Source organism: Chiloscyllium plagiosum, chromosome 29 (assembly GCF_004010195.1).
Source record: "Chiloscyllium plagiosum isolate BGI_BamShark_2017 chromosome 29, ASM401019v2, whole genome shotgun sequence".
Taxonomy (NCBI): Eukaryota; Metazoa; Chordata; class Chondrichthyes; order Orectolobiformes; family Hemiscylliidae; genus Chiloscyllium; species Chiloscyllium plagiosum.
The window spans coordinates 4,739,240-4,759,911 of NC_057738.1; the positions used below are offsets into that span (position 1 = coordinate 4,739,240).

A 20,672-nucleotide genomic window follows, 5' to 3' on the forward strand; every position below is an offset into this window, starting at 1 on the left:
GTTGGAGGCAGTGGATGGGAGATCCCCCGAGGTGATGAGGTTATGGATGGTCTGGGAGATGATGGTTTGGTGGTGGGGGGTTGGGTCATGGTCAAGGGGGCAGTAGGAGGAGGTATCTGCGGTGTAAAGGTCGGTGCGCCAAACTACTACTGCGCCTCCTGGCCTAGTAATTGGCCAGGTTGGATTTGTCCTGTTTGTTGTGGGCGTTTGTTCTGGTTCTGCTGTTTAATATTAAAGTAGTCTCGAGCTGTAGCTTCATCGGGTTGACTCTTCAATTTTTGACAAGTCTGGTTCTTTCCTGAATTATTCTTTGAACTTAGATTGATCCCTCCGGCTTGATGGTAGTGGTAGATTGGAAATACCCACAATTTTAGTTGAATACAATTTTGCTGAGATGACCAGCAGCACTTTGTAGGTGCTTAGTTCTATTTGGAACAAAATAGTTGAAATCTATCTCATTTAATGGAATAGTAGTGCCATACAACACAAAGACAGGACTTCATCTCCAATGAGGCTACTGTAGTCACAGTTATATTTTCACAGACAAATGCATCTGTGACAAGTGGATTGGTGAGGACAAGTTTCAGTCGGTTTGGTTCCCTTGTCTGTTCCATCATTATCTGTTGCAGATGCAGTCGGTCAACTATATCCTTTAGGACCCAGCTGGCTCTTGTGAGTAAAGGTGTTACTGAGCCACTGTTGGTGATGGCTGGTCTGGTTCAGTTCTGTTCAATGGTAATCTGCAAGATGTTGATGGTGGGCTATTCAGCAATTGAATGTCAAGGGGCAATGAGCTGATTCTATCTTGTTGGAAATGGCCTTTGCCTGGCACTTGTGTGATGCAAATCTAACAACTTATGACTTGTCAGCCCAAACCTGTATATTGTCTAGGTCTTGCTGCATTTGAACATGGGCTGTTTGAGTCACTTATGAGCAAATGAATGCTGTGATTTTAGATTAGATTAGATTACATTACATTACAGTGTGGAAACAGGCCCTTCGGCCCAACAAGTCCACACCGACCCGCCGAAGCGTAACCCACCCATACCCCTACATTTACCCCTTACCTAACACTACGGGCAATTTAACATGGCCAATTCACCTGACCTGCACATCTTTGGATTGTGGGAGGAAATCGGAGCACCCGGAGGAAACCCACGCAGACACAGTCAGTCGCCTGAGGCGGGAATTGAACTCGGGTCTCTGGCACTGTGAGGCAGCAGTGCTAACCAACTAATCACCCATCAGCTGTGATTAGTAAAGACTGAGTTCAGTAGGTGAACATTGCCACTGCTTCATTCCTTGCCACACCACACTAACTCCAATACTTTTCATTTTGCTCAGCGTAACTCCAATATAGTTATCAGATATAATGGAGAGTTTCACAGCCATGCTGTTGTGTTTATTGTTAGGTCAGCTGATCTCAATTGGGAAAACTGTGAAAGAAATCTCAATTGTTCTCTCTGCCCTTGGAGGAAGGAAAAGAAAAGTGCTGAGAGAGCTTGAGATGCGCCTCTTACCTGTGATTCCATGCTCCTCGCTGAAGAATACAGACACAATTGATTTTAGCTCTGATGACTACTCCATATGTAAAGTCTGTCAACAGTCCCACATTTGCACAGAAAGCAAGGTACCAGAGAATTGCTATTTTCAGAGATCTATGCACTAGTATTAGGTGCCACTTTCGGGAGATGAGTGGAGCGGTTAGAACTGTGATTGCTGACTTTAGCTTTTATTGCAACAGTTACACAAGTTCACCTTTATTGTTATCATACATTGTGTTTCAAACCTCAAGTACAGTACCAGCAAATGTTTACTTCCACTTGTTTCTATTGACTGTGCAGTGTTAGAAGTTTGCAGCAGTACATAATAATGAAGTTTACACTGAATTATCCATGGTATCACTCTCACAATAGAATTCCTATTTTGATGAATGAGTCATGAGTTCTACTGTTGTGGATTATTGAATGCCCATCAGTTGTGTGACCTTAGTGAAGTGATGACACATATCCTCACAATATGTTCTATATATAGTACAGCAGCTGGCTTGGCGTAAATGACAACAATTGAACAATTAGGAATTGGTGGGGGTCTTGACAGTGATATGCAAGCAAAGTTTTGACTATTTATGTAGTCACCAGAATCCTCAAGACTGTGGTACAAGTAATGGCTAACACCACAATCTATATATATTGTATATATAAAAACATATCATGTTCCCTCCAAACACGACCAGGAGCTTTTGTCATTCAGATTTTTGTGTTCTATTGAGATTCTGGTTTCCAACGTATTTATAATTTGACAGGGTTTTACAACGCGGTTTTAGTATTTGTTTCTAGTGTTCGTTTGGTCATTTTGAGAATAAGGAAGCAGTTGCAGGCTGCAGTGCACTATGCACATTAACAGATGGAAGAGAAAAATGATCCATCTTTATTATCACGATAGTCAGCACCACTCACTTGATTGGTATTGAAACAAAACCTTATAACAAACACATTATATGTAGAAATATTAAAGAACAAAAAGAGGCCACATGATCTGTGATAGGCATCAAAGAGCTGTCCAGCATAATTCTACAATCCACGTCTTGATCATAGGTTTTTGCTCTTCAAATTTTTATTTTTTAAAAAAATGGTGAGGGTTTCTGTTTCCAATACCATTTCTTGTACTGAGTCCCAGACCCCATCGCCTTCTGGGTAAAAAGAAAATCTCTTTGACTTCCCTTTGATCCTTCTGCCAATTATTTTTAAGTTGTGACCAGTTATCAAACTTTGTACAAAAGGATGTAGGTTCTTCTTATCTGTCTTATCTAAATCCCTTATAATTTGGTACACCGCAACAAACTTTTCTACCAAGCTTCTAACATCTAATCTTTTAACTAAAATTCACTGTTTCTAACAACATTCTCAATCCCTCTTCTATACAGTAATTTGTTGATCAGAACTGTATTAGCATACTAGTGTTAAAGTACAGATTTGAGATGGCCCAGGGAATCCTTTGTGGACTCAGCCTGCAAGCCTCTCTTGGTTCGTCCTGGAGATTGTACTTTTGGTAGTGTGGAATAAGAAACCTCTTACAGACAGTTTAGTTTAATTTTAGTCTTCCCCTTTATTTACTAATAGCATCACTGTTGCAACGTAACACTGATAGGTATAAGCCAGGCTCACTGGATTCTAATAACCCAGGGGAGTCGGATATCAGTTCTTCAAGAGCCGGAGCAGGCCACTGTGCTGAACTATCACAAGTAGGCTACCTTTACACAAGCTATACTGTCACAATCGGGCTTTCTTTATAAAAAAAGTTTACAAAAGCTCTGCATGTTCTGAACTAGACAGATAACATTGAAGGACAATAATTAGAGAGCGAAGTTCATGGATACCGAGTTTCGTTTCGAGGTCAGAATCAAACACTTATTAATTTCACAAAGGAACAGCCATGAATGTTATCACTCGGTGTCCTATTTACAGATTCACTGATGTTAAGGCAAATGTTCTTAATTGCCTTACCCTCCCTGCCTGTCTAGTTTCTAGCGTGCAGCAAATGTGTTCTGTAATTCAACATTACATCTTAGTCTAAATGTTTAAGGACAAGTTTTAAGGCTATAGACGTTCTCATTCCCTCCTTTTGTCATTTCATGACACTAGTTGTGGTCAAACTAGTATTTTATACATTTCTAGTGTAATCTACATCCTCTTAGAATCTATGTCCCAGTTAATAAAGAAAGTAACCTATCTGCCACCTTAGCCATCTGTTATCTTCAGGGTTTTGAGGACATTTGTTCTGAAGTCCCTTTGTTGCACTGCACTTCCCACTTATTGTGTATCCATCTTGTCCTTCCTAAATACACTGTCTGAGATTTCTCTGGATTATGTTAAATTTGTCAGTTTTCTGCCCATCTTACTGGCCTATAGATACTTTCTTGCAGTCAATAGCTTTTTCCTTTACTAGCAACCGCACAAACAATATTTCTGTCATTTACAAACTTGTCAACCATGTCCCATACTTTTTAAGTCTAAATCATTGATATCATGGTAATCGAAGGCCCCATTACTACTGAGAAACTTCCCACTTTCCATTGGGGTCTACTGCCTTTAGTCTGAACAATCTGCTATATTGCATACTGCCAAACACTTTGCTAAACTCTTTGTAGGCTTCATAAGAAACACAACTCTCATCAACCACCCTTGTTGTCTCCTTAAATAAAAATTGTTTAAAAAATGAACTTGGTTAATAATGTGTTTGTGATTTGTTCTTTAGAGTTTGATGTAATTCATTTTTTGATAGAAGGTTAACAAGCCTTTCAAAGAACCAAAAAATTTTAAAATTTCTTGGTCTCAATAAGTAAGATTTAAAGTGTGTTTTTATTAGCATTACTGCTATCATCAGAGTATATTTAGTTTGTGCTATATAGGCTGTGTAATGGCACAGAAATAGGTCAGATTGTGAAATCTTGGTCATAATAAAAAGGAAGTGCTGTCGTAACTAGATTCAACTTGAATTGGTACTAAGTGTATGCTTGTTCAGTTGACCATTAATATATATTCAGGACTCACCTGAGGACTTGAATGCAAAAATCCAAGGGTGACTCTCTAGAGCTTACTGAGGGTATGTTACACTATTCAAAGAGCTGACGTTTGATTGAGACCCATCTATCTACTCGGGTGGATGTACAAGATCCTACGGCACAATTTCAGAGAACAGCTGGGAATTAGCCCTGGTGTACCGACAAGAATCTGTCACTGGATCGAAACCCTGGAGCTCCCTTCTAACACCATAGTGGGATGCCTACACCCCATGAACTGCAGCAGTTCAAGATGGTAGTTCATTATCACTTTATCAAGAGCACTTAGGGATGGCAACAAATGCTGACTAAACCGGAAATGCCCTCAGTTCAGGAGAGAATAAAACTATAAAATAACATTTCTCTGTTATATGTAAGGCCCTTATGCTAAAGTATGATGCAATATGAAACAGCTGTGAACTTCAAAGCTTTGTATTCTTTTCTCATTCTGGCAAAGTAGTAGAATTCTTAAGCAAATTAGAGTGACTGCTCTTATTTGTGACTGTGCGTGTTACATATTACAGAATAAAAATTACTTTAGCGAAGTAGTAGTGTTCAAGGAGGATGGGATGATTGGGATAGTCAGGTTTGATGGCCATGAGAAAGCATCCTAGAATATATTCAGGACAGTTTCCTAAAACAATGTATTGTGAACTCAACTATGGATCAGGCTATTTTGGATCCTGTGATATGTAATGAGGCAGGTTTAATAAAAATTAATTCAATAGCAATTAATTTAATAAATGATTAATAAATATTCAGTACAATTTGCAGCTCCACAGATACTGAAGCAGACATTGACCAAAAGTGACAAGATCGGAACAATATACAGACTTGGACTGAAAAGTGCCAAGTAATGTTCATGCAAATGTCAGGAAATGACCTTCTCCAATTAGAGACAATCTAACCTCCACCCCTTGACATTCAATAGTGTTAGTGTTACTGTCACTGAAACCTAAGGGTTACCGTTGATTGAAACTGAACTGGATTTGCTACTTCAGTACAATGATTACAAGAGTAGGTCAGAGGCTAAGAATACTGCAGCAAATAATTCACCTCCTGACTCCTGAAAGCCTGCCATCATTTCAAAGGCATAAATCAGGAGTGTGATCGATTACTTGGATGGATGAGTGCTGCTCAAACAAGACTCTCAAGGCTTGACACCGTCCAGGACAATGCAGCTGCTCAAGTGGCACCACACCCATAAAATTTGATAGATATAGGACAGATGTCAGAGGTAGTTTCTTTACTCAGAAAGTAGTAAAGGTATAGAATGCTTTGCCTGCAACGGTAGTAGATTCGCCAACTACATTTAAGTCGTCATTGGACAAGCATATGGACGTAGATGGAATAGCGTAGGTTAGATGGGCTTCAGATTGGTATGACAGGTCGGCACAACATCGAGGGCCGAAGGGCCTGTACTGCGCTGTAATGTTCTATGTTCAAAATCAATTCAGTCCCTCCACCAATGATGCTCAGGAACAGTAGTGTGTACCATCTACACTGCATAAATTCAGCAAAGCTCCTTAGCACCTTGCAAACCCACTTCCATCTGGAAGAACAAAAGCAACAGATGGATGGGAACACTACCAGCAAGAACCCTTCCAAGCCATTCACTATCCTGATTTGGAAATATATCGTCATTCCTTCAGCGACACTGGGTCAAAATCCTGGAATTCCCTCCAAGTGGCATTGTGGTCTACCTACAGTGCATGGACTACAGCAGTTCAGTAAGCCAATTGACCACCATCTCCTCAAAGGCAACATTGATGTGCAATAAGTGTTGGCCTGACCAGTGACATTTCCCATGAGTGCATTTCAAAAACCAATGTCAGAGTAAACTATCCCCAAGGAAAATGTTGTCCCATAACATGGTCGAATTGAGAGGGAGGAACTTCGGTCAGAAACAACTGAGATATGCTTCAATAAGGGTAATTACCAAGGAATGAGGGCGATCTGCCTGGAGTGGACTGGGAAAGGAGGTTAGTAGTAAAGACAGTTCAAGAATAATGGCAGATGCTTAAGGAAATAGTTAATGCATCACACCAAAGTTGTCAAGAAGAAAGATTCTAGGAAGATGAGAAGGCAACCATGGTTAACCAAGGAAGTTAAGGATAGCATTCAATTGAAAGAAAAGGTACTTACAAGCTTGGTCATATTGTGTGTCCAGAAGATTGGGCAAGATGACAAATAAGAACTTTGAGTGTAAACTTTCAAGTGATATCAAAATGGACAGCGAGTGTTTCTTTAGATATATTAAAACCAGGGAAGCTAAACTGAACATGGGTCCCGTAGAAATTGAAGCTGGGGTAATAATAATTGGGCATCAGAGCATGGCAGAGAAGTTGAACAAATAATTTGCATCAGTCTTCACAGTAGAAGATTCTGATAGTCTTTCAAAATCCGTAAATAATCAAGGAGGAAAGGAAATAAAGAGTATAACTCTCACTAGAGGAGTAGTGCTCGGAAAACTAATGGGGCTCAGAACTAATAAATCCCTGGGACTTGATAGAATGTATACTAGGATATTAAAGGAAGTAGCTACACTGGTAGGAATCTTACAAGTCTCCTTATGTTATTACTGTTCAAAGACTTCTGTATTCTTTCTATTTCTTCAAATTTTGACTTTTAAAAAATGATGAAATCAACAGTGAAAATGTCAGTATGTTTTAAGGTAAAAAATTGAGACCAAATGTTTGTAATCAGAACTTGGATTTAATAAACAAAATATTTTTGAAATGAGCAAATATAATTGTTTTTAATACGAATTATGTACGACAGACTTCACAGTGTTTATCATCAGCTGTATTCTCAGTATCAGCTGTATTCTCAGTATGAAGCTGCTTTATTCATCAGTATGTGATGCAGGGGACAATATGGGTGACCTTATGCTGCTGGCAGTAATTTTATTTTTAAATTGGATTTTTTTCTAAGACACCATGGATGCACCATAACTGCAGTTGACCAATGTTGGTATTTCCTGTTGTGGGAGGGGGCATGGATAAGATAAGTAAACAACGTCTTTTCCCTGGGGTGGGGGGAGTCCAGAACTAGAGGGCGTAGGTTTAGAATGAGAGGGGAAAGACATAAAAGAGACTTAAGGGGTAACTTTTTCACTCAGAGAGTGGTACATGTATGGAATGAGCTTCCAGAGGATGTGGTGGAGGCTGGTACAATTGCAACATTTAAAAGGCATTTGGATGATATGAATAAGAAGGGTTTGGAGGGATATGGGCCGGGTGCTGGCAGGTGGGACTAGATTAAGTTGGGATATCTGGTCAGCATGGACGGGTTGGACCGAAGGGTCTGTTTCTGTGCTGTACATCTCTATGACTCTTATGACTATCCAAGTTGAAATATTTTGAGTTTAATTCTTAAACTTAGAACAACTGTGTTCTAGTGTGTTATTTAACATGTTTAAGCTGCAGCAGATTTGTCATACTTTGTCAAATTTTGTTATGCATATATTAGTATAATTTGATTTTAGAGGGTTTTTAGTTCCTCTCAGTATAGCTTGAACTAAACTTAAAGTATGCTACACTCTATCTTTGACCTAATTCATTTTTGCAAAGCATGGATCTTGAGTGAATATACAGTATCATTTTGTAGTGAATATCGAGCAAGGAAAACATTTCTGTTATTTGAAATAAGTTTAGACTGGACTTTATAAATATTATTAACAGATATTTACAGCCTCTATTTTTGTGTTATCACTGGTCTCAGCAGGAAAGGACATTTTCTTGAGCTAAATTTAGATAAGTATTGGCCTGTAAGCATTAATTGTCCAACACCAGTTAAAAGTATCTATATTTTGTAGAATTATGTTATATAGTCTATATTGGTGCAATTTATGCTGTCTTATTCATCATTAGTGTTGAGCAAATGGACATTAATGTGAATTTGGGAAAATATTGAATCTCGGATTTTCCTGAATGCTGAAACTCTGCATTTAACTTTTATTGAAATAAGCTGAAAATATCAATATTTTATTGAAGTGACAATTTGCATACCCAAGTACTACTTCATAACTGCACAAACCATTTCCAAATTGCAGTTTGGAATAAAAATGATATTGGAACTTAAAATGCCAGAACATTGCATGTTCAGTCTGTATTTTAGGCAGGTTGTAACTGATTTTATACAGTTCTACAGAATCAAGTCTTTATCTTCAAAAAACCTAATATTCAATAGACTTCGATTTTTGTGAATGAGTAATAGGAAATACTCCAGAGAGGAGTAAGCATTATGCACTGTGACAGGTCTGTTGTATTCACCTGCCTCTAATATTGCTGGTGGTATTTTGGGAAAGGAAGAGGAAATAGAAGAAAGAAGAGGGAGGAGATGGATTGAAAATAGTGGTTTAATTTTAGCTGAGCTGGTTAAAAATTTAAAATATTTCTGATTAGGGTACAAATATAATCAGAATATTTGCACTATTCATGTCACAAGGATTTTAATTTATGTATTTTCTATAAAGTTAGAATTGTTCTGTTTGCTAAATGTGAGGTTTTGAATCTTTCTTTACATTTCAGATTCCAGAGTGGTTGTGAAGAATTCGAGCTGGAGGAAATGGTGCCTCATGCAGTTCTTGGATCATTTTGGGATGAACTGCCAGAAAATAAATGCGACATCCAAGTTATCAAGTTAGAATCAAAGCCTAAAAGACACTAAGCAAGTCTTTTAAAAATGAAATCAAACCAGGAACGCAGCAATGAATGTTTACCACCCAAAAAGCGGGAGTTTCCTATTAACAACCTGCCGTTGGCGGAGAAGGCAGGAGGTACAGCAGCTACTGTGAGTGAGAGCAGTCGCAGTGAAAACTTGGCATGGCTCGCCAATGTAGCTAGCAGCCAAAGCAGTGTGGGAATGAGGTATGGACAAGGCAAAGTTGCAGGAGAAACACCAGTGGAAACTGGCTTCCCACTGTACAAACCACTAGCAACTGCAGTGGACTATTCATCACCTGGAAATGTTAGATCAGCTCCAGGGGTAACACATCTTCGTGCTGTTTATTCATCTTCAGCATTGGCTCAGCCAGGACCTTCTGCATCACCAATAGAATATGCCCCAATTCAGCCTGCTGCTTTCCAGTTTGTTGGGCCACCTTACAGCGGACCATATGCTGGACCTGCTGCATTTGTCCCTTCCCCATTAATCTCCTCAACAGCTTCAAATGCTTCTGCCACTCCATCTCAGTATTCCCATCTAGAACCCTACTCTACAATCTTTGCCAGTATGGGTAGCCCAACCCAGCATAAGGTTGAACAGCAGGTAGTCAGGCCTCACAGAATGATAACTCCACCTCAACCTACAGTGCAAAACCAGTATGTGCAAATTTCGAGTTCATCTCCAAATGTGACTAGACCCCTGTCCCCTACAACAGTTCCCCTGCATTTGCACTCTCACTCTTCTCTGATTCCGCATACACTCTCAGTCAGTACCCCATCACAGGTGGTTCTCCAATACGCAGATACTGGATACCATGTTGCATCAAGGGAATCTGTAAGAAAAGTTGAAGACATCAGGCCACATTTAGTCCCAAGAAGGGAAGTATCAAATGGTGAAGTTGAAAAAAGCAGGAGATACGCCATCTCACCCAGCACAGAAATGAACATGGAGAAAGCCGCAAACAAACCAGTTTCTCGTCATTATGAAATAAGGCACGGGACCCATAGGGTTGTTCATCCAAGTCCTGCTGACTATAATGCACAAGAATCTTTAGGTCCTAGAGCCTCGGTAATGATTATACCCAATAGCCACACATCTACGACAGATCTGGAAGTCCAACAGGCCATTGACAGGGACAGCTCTCCTGTGGCACTGTATGATAAGACTAACTTAAATCATGGGAAAGCTGCCTTTTCTCCACATTCTGTCATCCAAACTACCCATAATCCCACTGAGCACCTCTCTATAGGACTACCTGCTAGTGCTGTGTATCCTAGCTCTCAACAGCCACTTATTGGTTACATAAGCAGTCAGCAGCAAGCACTTAGTTACCATGGGAACTTGCAACAACATCTTGTAATCCCAGGCACTCAGCCCCTCCTTATTCCTGTATGCAGTACAGCAGTTGAAGCATCGGGGATAACATCTACAATAGCAACAACATCTTCTCAGTTTGCTGCAGTGCCTCATCCATTTGCCAGCACAGCCAGTCCCAAAAGTGAGAATTATCATCCTGACTCACTTGTTACTCAGCCAACTTATCACCCAACAGTTGTACAGGCCCAAGTACACCTACCATTAGTGCAGTCAGTGAACTCTCCTGTTGCAGCTTCTAATCAACTGCCTCCTTACTTCATGAAAGGTTCAATCATACAGCTAGCTAATGGAGAGCTTAAAAGAGTTGAAGACTTGAAAACAGAGGACTTCATACAAAGTGCTGAAATCAGCAGTGACCTGAAGATTGACTCTAGTACTGTGGAGCGTGTTGAAGGCAGTCACAACTCCAGCTTTGCTGTCCTGCAGTTTGCAGTTGGAGAACACAGAACACAGGTAGGAATGACCAGATCTACTGAAGGATTGTATGTTTCTTTGCAGAGATTAGAAGTGAACAGCAACTTTGTGAGCATTCATCCACCGTTTCTAGCTGGTGAATCAGCAAAATTAAATTCCATCTAGATTTGAGGAAAGAAGGCTCTGAAATTACCCATTAATTCTGTTAGCAGTCAAGTCAAAAAATGCATGTACATCTTATCAGAGACGTCACTGCACAAGTTGTGATCTACCTGCCATGTGGCACTGATGTGATCTTTATGTATCTCAACTTGCTTTTCAGGAGGAAAGACTGTGGTTTAAACTTTCTTAAGGGCCATGGTCATTAGGTATTAATGTCCTGCGAATATGATGTCTCTCATTTTTAGTTGGGCAAAAAGTGAAAGCAAACATTTACTGATGCAGTCATCGTGGTAGTGGTCCCATGAAGACTGAGATTATTGATCCAAAGGCTGCCACAGATTACATACCACGGCACTGATGTCTTAAGGCAGATAAAAAATATTCCCCATTGACATAATCTACACCCATTTTGTGATCCACCGTTTAGGACTGCGGCAGAGCAATATTGTAGCTGCTTCTATTATTATATAGCTTTAAAAAAATGGAGTTAAATGCTGAGCTCTATAACAGTAGTACCTGTGTACTGTGTAAATAATTACTGGTTCAGATTTGGTCTAACTTGCTAGTTGCTTGTCTTTACTGTAACAAAGGCTTGAGATGTTCAAAATAATTTATTTTTGAGCTGATTTTGCACTCAATTTACCTGGACTTTTTGGAGCTAATACTCCACATCCCTTCCATATTTTTGAAAGAAATCCTAAAACTCCAGATTTTTAATTTGCAACAAAAACTGTGTTGAATGATTCCTGAGCATGGTAAATACAATGACTGATACTGTAAAAATGAGTTGTCACAGAAGTCATTCCCTCTGTGGGAATTGATAGTTGGACTTTCACTTGTCACACACAAGTTCAGAACCTAACTTTGACTCATTAGGTTTCATTAGTTATTTACTGAGCTTTAGTTGGAGCAATCATGGGAACTTAAGAGCAAAATGGTAAATATAACTGAAAATAAATAAGGTTGGACAGCATCATGATTGAGAGTTCTGGTGAACAGTCATTATTGGACTCAATATTAACTCTTTGAGGAGAAAGTGAGGTCTGCAGATGCTGGAGATCAGAGCTGAAAATGTGTTGCTGGAAAAGCGCAGCAGGTCAGGCAGCATCCAGGGAACAGGAGAATCGACGTTTCGGGCATAAGCCCTTCTTCAGGAATGATTCCTGAAGAAGGGCTTATGCCCGAAACGTCGATTCTCCTGTTCCCTGGATGCTGCCTGACTCAATATTAACTCTGTTCCACTCACTCTGGCTGCTGCCAGACTTGTGTTTTTCCAGCAGTTTCTGTTTTTATTTCAGATCTCCTGCATTTGCAGTACTTTATTTCATTATACCGTATAATGTTTGACAAATTTTGAAACTGTTAAACACGGAAGTGCTAGTGAGGAGTAAGCAGAAATTAATTTTTGACAACTTATTTCAGACATGAATGCAGTCATGGCATAAAATGCAACTTTAACAAGGTTTTCAATAGCATGCACCCTCATAACATCAACTGCCCTTCAGTATCAAGGAAAAAGCCAGTTTGTTATTTTGCTTATTTTTGCGGAGAGCTGTTTGATGACTGAAACCTCTGCAGATAGAACAGTGGATTCCATATATCCCAGGTTGAGGATTTCTTTTTCAATGTTAGATCTGCAGTATTCCTCAGATTGTTCTTTTTTTTCTTTCCCACTTGTCCTTATGGTTCCAAAAGTTGCTTATGGGGGGCTGTAACTACTGTCCGGGGATGAGGATCGTAGGTTATGTAAAGAGCTGTGAACCCAGAGGTCAACAGAAAACACCGGATTACCATGCCAATTAAACACTGTACATTTTAAGATGAAATATTATTAATCAGCTTAATTTACCTAAGATTGCAGAAAGTTACAAACCAGAAAGATTGCAAAATGTCTGTGGCTGGTAAATCATAAGTCATTTGCAGACTAGGGGAACAGGTGGTTTGCAAAAGGTTGTAGGGTCAGGGGTTCAGAATGTGGTTGCAAATCTGAAAAGTCATTCACATCAACCTACTTCATCCATCAAACCTCTAAATAGTTTTAATGTCCAAAAATGTGATAGTATACTAGCTGAGAGTTCAACATAAGGGTGGCTCAGTGGTTAGCACTGTTCCCTCACAGTGCCAGAGACCCGGGTTCAATTCCCACCTTGGGCAACTGTCTGTGTGGATTTTGCACATTCTCCCCGTGTCTGCATGGGGTTTCCTCCCACAGTCCAAAAGATGTGCCGGTTTGGTGAATTGGCCATGCTAAATTGCCGTAGTGTTAGGTGCAATTGTCAGAGAGGAATGTGTCTGGGTGGGTTGCTGTTCAGAGGGTCGGTGTGGACTTATTGGGCCGTAGGGCTGTTTCCACACTGTAGGGAATCTAATAGAAAATGCTATTGACATTGGAAATGCTGCAGATTTGAGAACAAATACATGCTAAATCTGTTTGTATGTGTCTGTACGCAGATAGGAAAATATTTTGGACTGGAGAGCTTGAATTTGGCTAGTGGTTTGTGCTCCTCAGTAGGCTGATACTGTTATAACTAGTCTAGAATTTGGCTACACTGATGCCTTTACAGTAGACACAATTGATTTGCTAAAATGTGCTGATATTCAGACAATTGTAGTTCTCACTGTTCAACTTCGTGTATGAAGCAGTTTGCATTGCCTTGAAAATTATCAATCACATGCTCACCTTCACTTTTCATGCATTATTTCCTGACAAAATTATTAATCTCTTCTCCATGACTAATTTTCTGGTGCAGCTTTCATTTTTCTTCCTTTAAGTCAAGAACCCAGCCTTGAATATTATGGTAGACAACTGGCAAAGGTATACATTGTCACATCTGGCTAGATCACATGAAACATTGTTTCCTGCTGTTTATGTCCTGCACCAACTATGATAATACTTCAGCATTCTTGTCAGAGGTACACTTGTGTGTTTAATGTTCTCCACTCTCAGTTATCCAAGGAGAGACAAACAGTTCAGCAAGGATTTACTTGAATGATGCCTGAACTCCAGTGGTTAATTCACAAAGAGAGATTATACAAACTTGGGTTGTATTCCCTGAAATTTAGAAAGTAAAGTGGGGGATTTAATCAGTTTTTAAGATTTTAAGTGAGATGGACAGTAGAAAAAAGAATTAAGGTATTTGTGATGTTGGTAAGACTGAGATGTAAGAGCAGAAGTAAGTTATTCACTCCAGGTCTGCTATGCCATTCAGAGAGTTAATGCTGATCTGCTCTCAACTCTAACTTCCTCCCCTTAACCCGTAATCCTCAATTCCCTTTTTGATTAAAAAATCTTTGTGGCAGTCTTGACTATAAAATCAATTGAGTGATACCCACATTTGAAAACCGAATTTAATTAATTATGATGGCAAGGCGCATGATATATTGCAGCCCTGTGGTGTGTAGAGCTAGTAGACAACCACCGTGATCCAAAAGTACCACATCTATGGTTAATACCTATAATTCAAGAAATTTTGTTCCAGAAATCATCTCACTAACTTGATTGAGTTTTTTGAAGAAGTGACAAAGAAATTTGAGGACGGCAGAGCAGTGGACGTTTTATATATGGACTTCAGCAATGCATTCAACAAGGTTCCACATGGTAGACTGATCAGCAAGGTTAGAATCCAGAGAGAGCTAGCCATTTGGATACAAAATTGACTAGAAGGTAATAGACGGAGAGTGGTGGAGGAGGGTTGTTTTTCGGACTGGAGGTCTGTTACCGGCAGTGTGCCACAAGGAATGGTGCTGAGTCCACTGCTTTTTGTCATTTATATAAATAATTTGGATGTGAGTGTAGTAAACTTGCAGGTAACACCAAAATTGGTGGGTTAATGGACAGTGAAGAAGGTTAGGCAAAAGTGAGGACTGCAGATGCTGGAAACCAGAATTTAGATCAGAGTGGTGCTGGAAAAGCACAGCAGGTCAGCCAGCATCCAAGGAGCAGGAAAATCTACGTTTCGGGCAAATGCCCTTCATCAGGAATGGAGACAGGGACCCTCCAGGGTGGAGAGATAAATGGGGGGGGTATGAAGAAGGTTACCTCAGTGTACCACAGGACCTAGATACGATGGGCTAATGGGCCAAGGAGTGGCAGATGCAGTTTAGTTTAGAGAAATGTGAGGTGCTGCACTTGGGTAAGGCATATCAGGGCAGGGTACATATGCTTAATGGAAAGATCCTGGGGAGTTTTGCTGAACAAAGACACTATGGGGTGCAAGTTTGCAGTTTCTTGAAAGCAGAGTCGCAGGTAGATAGGATTGTGAAGAAGACGTTTGGTATGCTTTCCTTTATTAGTCAGAGCATTGAATATAGACGTTGAGATGTCATGTTGCAACTGTGCAGGACGGCACAGTGGTTAGCACTGCTGCCTCACAGCGCCGGAGACCCGGGTTCAATTCCCACCTCAGGCGACTGACTGCATGGAGTTTGCACGTTCTCCCCGTGTCTGCGTGGGTTTCCTCCGGGTGCTCCAGTTTTCTCACACAGTCCAAAAATGTGCAGGTTAGGTGAATTGGCCATGCTAAATTGCCCGTAGTGTTAGGTGAAGGGGTAAATGTAGGGGAATGGTTCTGGGTGGGTTGCGCTTGGGCAGGTCGGTGTGGACTTGTTGGGCCAAAGGGCCTGTTTCCACACTGTAAGTAATCTAATCTAAGACATTGGTTAGGCCTCTTTTCGAATAATGTGTGCAGTTCTGGTCTCCCTGCTATAGGAAGGGTGTTGTGAAACTTGAGAGAGTTCAGAAAAGATTTACAATGATGTTGCTAGGGTAGGAGGTTTGAGCTACAGGGAGAGGCTGTATAGGCTGGGGCTTTTTCCCCTTTAGCAGCAGACGCTGAGGGCTGACCTTGGACAGGTTTATAAAATCATGAGGGGCATGGATAGGATGAATAGTCAAGGTGTTTATCCCAGGTTAGGTGAATTCAAAACTAGAAGGCAGAAATTTAAGTTGAGAGGGGAAAGGACCTGAGGGGCAACTTTTTCTCGCACAGTGTGGTGCATGTCAGGAATGAACTGCCGGAAGAAGTGTTGGAGGCTGGTACAATTGTAGCATTAAAAGACATCTGGATAGCTATATGAATAGGAAAGGGTGCTGGCACATCAGACCAGATTAATTTAGGATGTCTGGTTGGCATGGACGAGTTGTTTTTATGCTGTACAACTCAGAGGATGAAAGACAGATTAGTATTATATTTAGAAAAGATACTTGTTTTCTGTAGCCAGGAATGAGAACTCCAAAGACTTACCTAACAGTAGAAACTGGAAAGGGCCTTAGAATGGTCAAAGAAAAATTCAATTAAGGACCACATAGATGCTAGCAACCTAGGTCAGATGAAGAAAGTTTCTGTTGAAGAAAGAAGAATAGCTAGGGGCCACATTAAATGTTGACCAAAAGGCAATATCTTTGAATTACTGTCTCAGTCCTGAGCAAATTGGTGCAAAATCAATATGTTCATAGAGTTGTGTGTGTGTGGCTTAAGAATTGGTGTGCTCCACATGGATTTCAATTCATGAACCATTTGCACCAGTACTGGTGAAGAGGAAATTAGATCTTCTGGTTGGGCTTCACATGAACCATGAATTGGAACAGTGTTAAATCAAGTTATCAAAGCTGTAAATAGATTAAAAAGGTTAAAGAGAAACGAAAGCATTGCAATGGGTAGCAATATGGGTCCTAATAACCAACATGTTATAGGGAGGGACAGAGCTGACAAATACAAGAATGCATTAGACAAAAAGAACAAAGGTGAGAACATGGTTTAAAAATGTATAAATTACAGGTTCTTTATCTGAAGGTATGTGATGACTTTAATCGTCTTGTAGCTTGGATGAATCAAATTGGCAAATTAGTCTTAAGGACAAATTCACAGATCATATTTCAGACAGTTTCCTAGGACATTGTTGACGAACTAACCAGGGATCAGGCTATCCTAACCACTTGAGTATGAACTGGTTTTCCTTCTGTCTCTATTGCATCTTTCACTAATCACCATAAATCTATGTTCTCTGGTTCTCCATTCTTCCATTGAGATTTTCCCTGTCTGCACTGCCCAAATTTGTCGTCATTTGAAAACCAATATTAAATCTCCTCTCAACCTTTTTTTCCCTCTGAGGCAAGTAGCCATAACTTCTCCAGTTTTTGTACATAACTGAAGTTCCTCATCTCGGGAGTCATTCACATGAACCCTTATAGTACCCTCTATAATGATTTTATGTCTTTAGCAAAGTGTTGTGTCCATGTACTATAGTTGAGGGTAAGATTGTGTTTTATGCGTGATTGTCATAATTTAGTTACTTCTGTACTCTATAAAGCTCAGGATTCCTTATACTTTATTAACTACACTCTCAGGAGACAGTAAGAACTGCAGATGCTGGAGATCAGTGTGGCGCTGGAAAAGTACAGCAGGTCAGGCAGCATCCAAGGAACAGGAGAGTCGTCGTTACAGGCATAAGTCTTTCATCAGGGCTTATGCCCAAAATGTCAACTTTCCTGCTCCTTGGATGCTGTCTCACCTGCTGTGCTTTTCCAATGCAGTACGTTTTGACTAACTACACACTCAAGCTGCCCTGCGACCATCCCTTTGTCTATACAGGAATCTGGTATTGTGATTGGCTGTGGTCTGGTTTAATGGTGGAGCAGGCTCTAGAGTTGAAATGACTGGCTTCTGCTCCTAATTCTGATGTTCTTGATCATTTGTCACTACTTTTATTTGCTGTAAATTAGATAATTTTGCATTCACACTGCTGTTGTCCCAATTTTTCCATGAGTTTCAACTTTGTGCGAATATTTCTTATATGACATATCAGCACATGCTTTACAGAAGTCCTTGTCCACTACATCGACACCATAACCTTCATTCACCTTCTCTACCTCATCAAAAAGCTTCACTACATTAGGAAACCACTCTTTGATTTTAACGAATATATCCTCACTTGCCTTAATTAATGCGAACTTGCCTGTCATGTCTCTATTAATTTTGTTCTGAATTGTAATTTCTGAAAGCTTTCCCAGCACTTAGCAGTGTGTGTAAACATTTGCAATTCTTCAGTTTTCTGACACAAATCCTTATTCTAAGGAGGATTGAGAAATTATATCCAGTGCTACCTCAATTTCCTTGGATTCTTGGATTCAACACCAATGACTGATCAGCTTTAAGTGCAGCCAGCCTATTGAATATCTGTTTTATCAAATTGTAGTCCATGAAGCATCTCAATAACTTCCTCTTTCACTATACCTTGAGCAGCATATTCTTTCTTTGTGAAAACAGAGCAGAGTAGTCATTTAGAGCCTTAGCTATACCTCCAGTTTTTTAATTTGGGTAATTCCTTTTTAGGTCCAAAATCAGCCCCACTCTTTTTTTTGTACCATGTCTTTTTTCTATTTATATGCCTATGGATGCGTTTGTGTTCCACTTTTCTAACTGCCAGTTTCTGCATACTCTTTTTTTACTGCTCTCTCTCAACCTTCCATATTGAACCTGGACCTGAAATATATTATCCCCTGACATCTGGCTATCATCCTTTTTTTGATTCAGTTTACCCGATATCTCATTTGTCACCTAGAAACAAGTGTAATCGAGTTTTGAGAAGATTTGTAGCTCAGGTTGAAGTTCTGGATGGAGGTTTGCTCTGAGAGGGAAGGCTCATTTTCAGACGGTTCATGAGCCTCCAGATGAAGCACTGGTAGTGTAGCCCGCTTTCTATTTATATGTTTGGGTTTCCTTGGGTTGGTGATGTAATTTTCTGGTGATGTCATTTCCTGTTCTCTTTCTCAGCGGGTGGTAAATGGGACCCAAGTCGATGTGTTTGTGATAGAGTTTCGATTGGAATGTCATGCTTCTAGGAATTCTCGTTTGGCTTGTCCTAGGATGGATGTGTTGTCCCAGTCAAAGTGGTGTCCTTCCTCATCCGTATGTAAGGATACTAGTGAGAATGGGTCATGTCTTTTTGTGGCTAGTTGATGTTCACATATCCTGGTGGCTAGTTATCTCCTGCACTCTAATCCTGCTTCATGAGGCTGTACGTGGTCCTAATTTCTCCCAATGTTAAAATGCCTCTGGAAGGAGAGTTGGATGTACTTGTATAGGCAGTATGAGTTATTTATGGGAACTTGGAACTCATAATGGAAAAGGTTGTCAAGAAGTATGTCTAAGTGAAAGAATAATCGGTTACATAGAGTAGTGCATATGTGCATATAATTAGGTGCACTCCCATAGCAGCATACTCAATGAGTGACTTTCTTTACCTGTATTTCTACATGTTAATAAAAAGCCACATCTATTTGTGCTTTCTATCTCACTGACTTGTCTTCCAGGTATCATAGTTTTGTAACCGTTTCTGTATCATTTTACAATTATAAATTCTTATATCCATGTTCATAATGAAATTTGCCTTTATCAACTGATTATCCCATACGTACTTAACACTCACTTCAAAGAGCTTATGGGACTTGTATTTTCTAGTACAGGTATAAGGGTTATAAATTAGAATATATATGCACATAAGGGAGGCTTTTCAGCCTTCTGTGCCAGCCAAGCAAGAACTCTCTGGTAAAATTCCACATTGGGCTACTGGTCTGTAGTCCTACAATACTTCAAGTGAATATCCAAGTTTTGTTTAAATGCAACTCCAACAAAACTTAAGAAACCTGACATCATCTGGGATAAAGGAGCCCACTTGTTTGGCACCCCAGTTACCACCTTTGCCACAGATACATAGTGGGCACAATCTGTTGAGGATGTGTGCAGCACTGCAGCAACTCATCCAGGCTCCTTCAAAAGCACTTTATGAACCACAACTTTTCCACATGCAAGGACAAGGGTAGCCACCTACAAGTCCCCCCTCAAGTCCACACCATCTGACTTGTAACTATTTCACTATTGCTGGGTCAAAGCCCTGGGACTCCCTCCCTTACAGTGTTGTAAGTATACCTATGAGGAGAAAGTGAGGTCTGCAGACGCTGGAGATCAAAGCTGAAACTTTATTGCTGGAACAGCACAGCAGGTCAGGCAGCATCTAGGGAACAGAAGATTCGACGTTTCGGGCACATGCCCTTCTTCAGGAATGAGCAGAGAGTGTTCAGCAGGAGAAGATAAAAGGTAGGGAGGAGGGACTTGGAGGAGGGGCGTTGGAAATGTGATAGGTGGAAAGAGGTCAAGGTGAAGGTGATAGGTCGGAGTAGGGTGGAGGCGGAGAGGTCAAGAAGAAGACTGCAGGTCAGGAAGGCGGTGCCGGGCTGGAGGGATTCGGCTGAGACAAGGGGAGGGGGGATGAAGAAACTGGTGAAGTCCAAGTTCATCCCCTGTGGTTGGAAGGTTCCCAGTCGGAAGATAAGACGCTCCTCCTCCGACCGTCGCGTTGTTGTGGTTTGGCGGTGGATGAGTCCAATGACCTGCATATCCTCGGTGGAGTAGGAGGGGGAGTTGAAATGCTGTGCTACAGGGAGATTGGGTTGGTTCGTCCGGGTGGCCCAGAAGTGCTCTCTGAATCGCTC

At 40.5% G+C, this 20,672-nt stretch overlaps 1 protein-coding gene across 8 annotated transcripts in view; it reads left to right on the forward strand.

Moving 5' to 3' along the window:
- atxn1a (ataxin 1a) overlaps positions 1 to 20,672 on the forward strand; it is a 362,909-nt gene that overhangs the window by 320,077 nt on the left and 22,160 nt on the right. For all 8 annotated transcript variants that reach the window (XM_043719064.1, XM_043719063.1, XM_043719065.1 and 5 more), the window contains one exon: positions 9,094 to 11,059. In XM_043719064.1, the coding sequence (XP_043574999.1) occupies positions 9,248 to 11,059 (1,812 nt within the window). In that variant the 5' untranslated portion in view covers positions 9,094 to 9,247. The remainder of the gene's footprint in view (positions 1 to 9,093; positions 11,060 to 20,672) is intronic.